The 8,230-nt window shown below is 39.2% G+C and overlaps 1 protein-coding gene across 1 annotated transcript; it reads left to right on the top strand.

The window, feature by feature from the left end:
• The first annotated feature begins 289 nt into the window (after positions 1-289).
• Positions 290-2,633, top strand: LOC146578620 (Fc receptor-like protein 5). Its single transcript, XM_085268997.1, has 5 exons — positions 290-353; positions 1,533-1,568; positions 1,750-2,013; positions 2,093-2,338; positions 2,425-2,633. Exons 1-5 carry the CDS (start codon positions 323-325, stop codon positions 2,631-2,633), a joined length of 786 nt encoding a protein of 261 aa, XP_085125123.1. The 5' UTR covers positions 290-322.
• The last annotated feature ends 5,597 nt before the right edge of the window (positions 2,634-8,230 follow it).

The following is an 8,230-nucleotide window of genomic DNA, read 5'->3' as shown; positions in this document are numbered from 1 at the left end:
ATGTAAAATGTGAATCATAGTGTTCCAGTCAGTCATCAGTGTGTCTCTGCACAGCTGTAATTAAAATGTGTTCAGAGGGCCTCAGTGTCTGAATGGTTCCAGTTCAGCTCCATAACAGCAGCGTCCCTGGTTTGATTCCTGTGTTTCAGCTCATATCTGCCTCTCTCACTGAGGAGGGCGTCCACTAATGCGCGCGCACGCACACACACTAACCACTAACTCTATTTGAACCAATAGAAAGCTGGTGCTCAGAGGAAGAGGGCGGGCTTTACTTGGTGTCAGTGACAGAAATGAAAAAAAGCTCAAATGAGTGAGAAGGACGATGAAGGAAACATCTGTGCTGTGTCTGCTCTGTAAGTAGAATCTCTGTGTTTGTTTGAATTCTTGTACTTTGACTGTCTGCTCTCCTGATAACTGATGATGGAGGAGAAGACATGAAAAACAAATCAGGCTGAGTTCAAGTTCAAAACACCACGAGGACCAACTGCAGGTCTGAACTGACTCTTTATCTTTGCTCAGGAGTCGAGGAAACACAGCAGGCAGTGAAAAGATCAAATCAATCACTCATTATATCAACACAGCTGCACAGTGGACACATGACTTTACTGGAGTAGTTAAAAGTAGTGATCACTGTGTCTCTACCCAAACTGTAGTCACTGCACATAATCATTAATTTAAATGTTGTTTTTTGGATAAAAACTGGAGTAGACGTCCAAAATGTGTGAATACATTGATGGCATCAACAAATTTGAACAAGCAGTTATGTGTTATGTGTTTTCTTGTCCAAACTTTATTGAAACATGTTGCTGGCATCAAATAGAAAATGAGCAGATATATCAGGCTGAATTCAAGTTCAAAACACCATGAGGACCACCTGCAGGTCTGAACTGACTCTTTATCTCGACTCAGGAGTCGAGGAAACACAGCAGGCAGTGAAAAGATCAAATCATTCACTCGTTATATCAACACAGCTTGAAAGCCAACACAAGACTTTACTGGGTTATTTAAAAGTAGTGGTTATTGTGTCAATACTCAATCTTTAGTCACTGGACATAATGATTAATTTAAATGTTGTTTTTTGGATAAAAACTGGAGTAGAGGATCATGAAAAGTCCAAAATGTGCGAATACATTGATGGTATCATGAAATTTGAACAAGCGGTTATGAAAATGGGTAGATTTTAAGTGTTTTCTTGTCCAAACTTTATTGAAACATGTTGCTGTTCCGTTTGTAGCAACCGAAAATAAAATAAATTCATAATTATAATAAAGGTCAATCAAATGGACCAATATGGCAAGGCCATGATGATCCACTTGGTAAAATAAATCCGCTTGGCATCTTTCTTGGCCTTAAGACAACAATTCTGATGAATATAGATCCAAACGGGACAAAAAAAAAAAAGAAACATGTTGCTGGCATTAAATAGAAAATGAGCAGATATATCAGAGATGAGTTTGTGTGTTTGTCAGCTGTTTGTGTGGAGTTGTTCTTTATGTTCACCTCAAATCAACCTGAGTGTCATTTCTCTTTAGTTCTGATCTCACTGCTGAGCTGCACAACAAACCAAGGTCAGTAACCTTCTTCTGTCACAGTTTAAACCTGATAAATGCTCAAGGATGTGACCTGATTCATATAGTCACGATGGTGCTCACATATAAAAAAATTATTAAATGAAGGATTAATCACAGAATTATAACAGTTTTAACAAAAGTATAACAAATCAAATATTTTTCATTGTAACCCTCACAGCTCGTCTGACTGTGAGTCCCAGCAGCTCTCAGATCTTTAAAGGAGACTTTGTGTCTCTGAGCTGTGAGGAGGACGACAGCTCTGCTGGATGGACTCTGAGGAGAAACACAACAAAAAAACAGAGAACTCAGTGTGGAGATGGGTGGGGAAAACCAGCTGGTTCTTCCTGTAAGATTGGTGTAACAGCACCTCATGACAGTGGAGTTTACTGGTGTGAGTCCAGAGAGGGTCCCATCAGTAACATGGTTAACCTGACAGTCACTGGTAAGCTGAGTGTGTGGAGTTAGTGTTGATGAAGCTGTGTGTAAATGGATGAAATGCTGTAGTTTGTCTCTGTGTTGAGGTGGATCAGTGATCCTGCAGAGTCCTGTCCTCCCTGTGATGGAGGGAGATGACGTCACTCTGCTCTGTAAAACAAAGACCACTCCCTCCAACCTCCCAGCTGCTTTCTATAAAGATGGCTCCCTCATCAGGAAGCAGCCTACAGGTCACATGACCATCCAGCATGTTTCCAGGTCTGATGAAGGCCTCTACAAGTGTGACATCAGCGCTCATGGAGAGTCTCCATCCAGCTGGATCACTGTCACAGGTGACACACTCACCTGTCTGTGTTTCTGCAGCTTTCAACATTCACAATGTGACGACAACTTAATGACTGTGTTTGCTTTATTTTAGAGAGAAACACAACCACACCTCCACCTACATCCACACCTCAACCTACATCCACACCTCCACCTACATCCACCTCTACTCTTGGTTCCTTTCTCCTTCCCTTTTTGTCATGTGCTGGATCAGTCTGTGTTGTGGTTGTACTGGTGTTACTGGTTCTGCTGGTGAGACGATGTGTTCACAGAAAACCTGAAGGTCAGACTCAAATTTCCTAATTTAATATGTGGTGTATATACTAGTTATTACTAGTTACATTTGTCATGATTTGATAACTTTTCATTTTAATTTCATATTACACATCTAAGAAAGGTATTTGTTTTCTTTGGACTCTTTACTTTATTTTTTTTTTCATTTTAAATTTAATTCTAAATTTGAATCCTTTTACTAGACCAAGACAAACCTGTAGAAGATGACATCACATACAGTGATGTGAAAATATCAAATCATCAACAACAGCAAAACAAACAAAACAAAGGTAATTTAGGTGTTTTAGTGGTTGCAAGATTTGCTTGTGTTCATACGACTGTATTGTTTTAAATGATAAATAGCCTGTATTTATATAGCGCTTTACATATCCAGTCATCCACCCATTCACACACACATTCACACACTGGTGATGGCAGCTACATTGTAGCCACAGCCACCCTTGGGCGCACTGTCAGAGGCGAGGCTGCCGGACACTGGCGCCACCGGGCCCTCTGACCACCACCAGCAGGCAACGGGTGAAGTGTCTTGCCCAAGGACACAATGACCAAGACTGTCCAAGCCGGGGCTCGAACCGGCAACCTTCCAATTACAAGGCGAACTCCCAACTCTTGAGCCACGATCGCCTTATTTTAAAATAAACTCTTTAGAGAAGTTTGAAATTTTGATTCAATGTCAAACCGTGAAATAATATCCTTTCCTTTGTTATCTTTTTATTTGATATTTGATATGTTTCATTTGTCCAAATTTTATTCATCTTTAGATTTGTGTTTAAAGTCTTTAAAGTCTCACTCTGTGCTTACTGAGTGATGTTCTTTGCATGCTGGCCTCTGTGTTTGTTGCCTGTGGTTAACACAAGCTAACACCTCTGCTGTTGTACAGCTTCCTTTTTAACACTAAAAAACACCTGCAGGTGTTTCTGAAAGAGGTGTTAGAAAGAAAAAAATTATAGTTACATTAAATCAACTTAAAGCTATATTTTATTCAAAGTTTGCTTTTACTATTAGTTTTACAAAAAATATTCTTACTCAAAATTAACTGACTTTACTGCTTCATTATGTGATGTCAACATTTTGTGTGTTTTGTTGTGCAGACAGTGATGCAGCAGTAATCTACTCAGCAGTGAGAACAGAAGACATCAGTTATGGTCGAATCATCATCAAAGACAAGAAAACCAGACCACAGATGAGAGGTACAGCTGCTCTTCTTGGTCTGCTGACTGTGGTGATGTGGGTCTGTCTGTCTGACAGCATTTTAAATAACCTGCAGCTGGTTCAGGACAGATTTACTGAGTGGAGAAATTCAAGAATTACAGATGTTGATACATGAACAAGCATCTAATGCTTCTGTTTAAAAACTTCAAACTTCAGTTTTCTAATATTTCTCAGGTTGATATAACAAAACAAAACAATGCAAACAAAAATCAAACAGGATTTAGAGAGGTGTGTAACATGGTATTAAAGGAGAACGAGTGGCTGAAGGTTGTAAGCTTCTGGGGACATTAGATACAAAGCCCCAAGTAGATACTGCAAAAAGCTGTCGCTAAAATTACCACTAATCACCTTTTAGTCAGGATTTGGTGGTCAGCTGTGTAAGATGCAGACCTGAGGTTTAGTAATGCTAACATTGATATATGTTAGACTGAAGCTATTGTATACAATCAGAGATTTTTGTCTTTGCAACATAAACTAATAATATTCAATAAATACGGATCATCATCACTGAGTTTACCTGAACAACAAAGCGTACAGTAACAACCTGCATATTCAAAACTGTGAAACCTGCCCAAAGCTCCTAAACTGTTCACTGGTTAATTGTTTGTGCGGGTCTCAACACCTCGACCTTTATATTTTTCTCCTATTGTCTTTTTTTTTTCTACCCAGAATCCCCGTCCTCATATTTACATTAAATAATGTAGTAGTAGGTTAAGGACTTTCCTTCATGCACAGGTTACTTTAATAAGATATTTTAATGCAAGAGGCGATTATGGCTCAAGAGTTGGGAGTTCATCTTGTAATCGGAAGGTTGCCGGTTCACGCCCTTGGACAGTCTCGGTCGTTGTGTCCTTGGGCAAGATACTTCACCCGTTGCCTACTGGTGGTGGTCAGAGGGCCCGGTGGCGCCAGTGTCCGGCAGCCTCGCCTCTGTCAGTGCGCCCCAGGGTGGCTGTGGCTACAATGTAGCTGCCATCACCAGTGTGCGAATGTGTGGATGACTGAATGTGTAAAGCGTTATACAAATAAAGGTCATTTACCATTTACAATAAAAAAAATTCCACAAATATTGAGACATAACAACTTATCTCATTGTTAACACTGACTATCATGACAATTAATTAGTCTCTGAGCAAGCACACACACATCTTTGAAACAGTTCAATCATTTTGACTCCACCTTTGTCACAAACCAGTCAGTGAGCTACTGAAAACACACACACACACACAGACACACACAGACACACACACACACACACACACACACACACACCTGGTACAACAGATAATGTTTTCCATGATGTTTCTTTAGACTGAGACAGTCTGTGGTGAGACTACATCTCACACTGTCCACTCAGCAGATGGCCCCGCCCCTCCCTGAGCCTGGCTCTGCTGGAGGTTTCTTCCTGTTAAAGGGAGTTTGTCCTTCCCGCTGTCACCAAGTGTTTGTCAAATCGAGTCATTTGATTTCTGTGTTTTTTCTTGTAGGGTCCTTATTTTAGAATATAAAGCTCACTGAGGCAACTTGTTGTGATTTGGTGCTATATAAAAGTAAACTGAATTGAATTCAATTACACTGCTATCACCATTTCTTAGAAGAGTGAATGTTAATATGAAGTTTAAACAGAGACAACTGTTATACGATGAATCTTTTTAACTGCTTAAAAAGTTCTGCATGTAAAACCACAGCAGCTCCTTCCTGTAGTCTGAAGCTGATGACACTTCTCTGTTCTGGTTTGGCCAAGCACAGAGTTCATATCGTGAGAACTTGCCCTGTGGTGAAGCATCAGTTTGCACTGAAAAAGGTGTCAGATCTGTGGTTGTGCACCTTCAACTAGTTAGGGTAGCTGTTGTTTCTCAGCAGAAGTGTTGAGAAATGCAAAGACCATGAAAAGCTTCAGCTATTTACAAAAGTTAGATACATGTGTTAATCTTCACACAGTCTTTTTAGCTGCGCTCTAACTGCTCTGTACTGTGTCTAAAGCTTGATACCCCAGTTTTGATCAAACTAGGTGGGGTTTTGGGTTTGATGTAAAGTAGATGCCAAAACGTTCTAATGTCAAATACTAACTTTAATATTAGGCACACTTTTAAAGATTGACCCAGACAACTCAGGAACTAAACATTTCCTGAAATTTCACTGATATTAAAATATAGAAAATAAATCCTGTTTAATAATATACACAAAAAATTAAAAAGCCTTTCTAATTAGTATTACATAAATCAAAGTTATATTTTCACCAGTTCATTAACTCTGTTAGTCATGTCCTAAAGAGACCGATTTCAGACCAGTGTACAGGCTACAATGTTAATCAAATCAAATATCAACGTGACTTAAGACTTAAATCTAGTATTTTAAATATATCACGTAAACGTCACACTAAATAATCTCACATGTGAGCCCACTTTCACCCTCACAGTGGCTCAAAATGTTGTGGACCAGTTAGTTGCTCACTCTGACACGGCTGTGAAGCACCTCGCTTCACTCAGATGCTTCACCACTGCTCACTGTTACTGCTTCACTGTTTCACATGGGAGCTGAAGCTGTTCAGGGTGAGAGGTCGGCTACACCAGTTTATCACAGGACATTTAGAAATGTGACTAAATCTTTCAACAAAGTCACCAAGAACTAGAAAGCTTGTAATCATTTTTCCTGTTGTTGTTTGTGTTCAGACTTTAAACCAGAGCCAGACGCCATCTACTCTTTACTGAAGTAGTCCACCAGTCCAACCACTGCTGTCCTCCTGCTGGTCTCTAACTGGTCCCCCCAGCACCTGAGACCAGAGCACATCCATATATTGATTTTCCACAGATTAAGATTAAAATGATTCAAAAATTCAAATACCATATGAGGATTTTATCTAAGTAAGTTTTAAATGTATTTTGCTGCAGTGAAAAACAATATAAATATGTTAATGTGTTTCATGGACACAGTAGCTTCACTTTTTATATTTTAAGTATGATTCAAGCACCTTGTTCTTGTTCCCTCAGCAACTATTTAATTTCTCTGCGTGAATAATAAACCTTTGCTCTCACTTATTTTCCTCGTGTGGTTCTGTGGGTTTCACCGAGACGTCTGATGGAAAATCTGACTTGGTCGTGGCTAACCGACCCACATATCTTTTCATTGCAGAAAAGAAAACAAGCATTAAACCACAGCAGCAGAAACTATTCAACGGCTTTAAATAATGCAGCAAAGCTTCATCTCAGACAGAGAGATTTTACTTTGATGTTTTACAGTAAGTGACACTGAAACCAGCCGGCAGCTGCTGACATGGCTTTTTAAAAATTTATTATTTAAAGTGGTCAAATAAAAACAGAACATCTTGAAAAGTCTTTGGTAATAATTAATATAAATTTATTTTATTTTGTTAACCTTACTGAGTGTTCATTTATTGTTACTCCACCTGGGAAACATTTGCAGTGTCACACTCAGAGCTTTAACATAAAGAGCTGAAGTGTTTAGAGATGAACTACAAACTGATGAACATGTGACTCAGACTGGACAGACTCATCTCCTGAACCAGCTCAGAGACGCTCCTGTTGCACCTCAGTGAGTTACAGCAGAAATGATTGATGCCAACGCTGCTATTGATCTTAGATTGATACTAGAGTGATATCATAGTGCTAGTCCAAAAGTTCAGTATATAGCACACTTAGAAGTGTTAAGTAAATATGTTTTAATGAAAAAAAAAAACATAGAGAGTCTGGGCCTGAGTCCATTCAGCTTGTGATATTCCAGCTGTTGATCAGCACCATGGACAGCACTCACACACATTGATATTCAAGCTTATGTTTTAAACTCACACCATCTTCTTCAACTGGACCAGCACTGGCTTAAAATAGATTGTGAGTTGCCAAAGTAACATAAAGCAAGTAACTTTTAAATATGTAATATGATTAGCAAAGAGTATTTTACAACTTAAATGTTTCTGTACATAGATTGTATTTGAGCCCTGGAACAGACTGGAGACCTGTCCAGGGTGTACCCTGCCTCTCGTCCTAAGACAGTTGGGATAGGCTCCACCCCCCACGACCCTGAACAATGGATGGATGGATGATTGGATTGTATATGCCATCTTATACACACATATTTAAATGAAGGGAATCTTTATCAACAGTGACATCAAACACAACTTTTTCATTCAATACAATATGTTTATACTTAATAAAAAGTTATTATCTTAATGTCTTTTAATCCAACTATGACAGCATCACTGATGATCTGCTTGTGTCCATGTTAGTATGTAAAGTCCAACATCTCCCTCTAGTGGCCACATATATAAACCATGTGTGAGGATGGTGTTAATGTAAAATGTGAATGTGTCACCAAGTTCCTCTAACTCAAACGTGTTGAAGACTTCAATGGCTTGAGGACCAGGTACCGTGAGCAGC

This window comes from Mchenga conophoros, linkage group LG3 (assembly GCF_057382185.1).
Source record: "Mchenga conophoros isolate Kocher_MC1m ecotype Shallow Benthic linkage group LG3, M_conophoros_male_GT1.1, whole genome shotgun sequence".
NCBI lineage: Eukaryota > Metazoa > Chordata > Actinopteri > Cichliformes > Cichlidae > Mchenga > Mchenga conophoros.
Note: the sequence above shows the minus strand (reverse complement) of the source record. Positions and strands in the feature narration are given on the sequence as shown.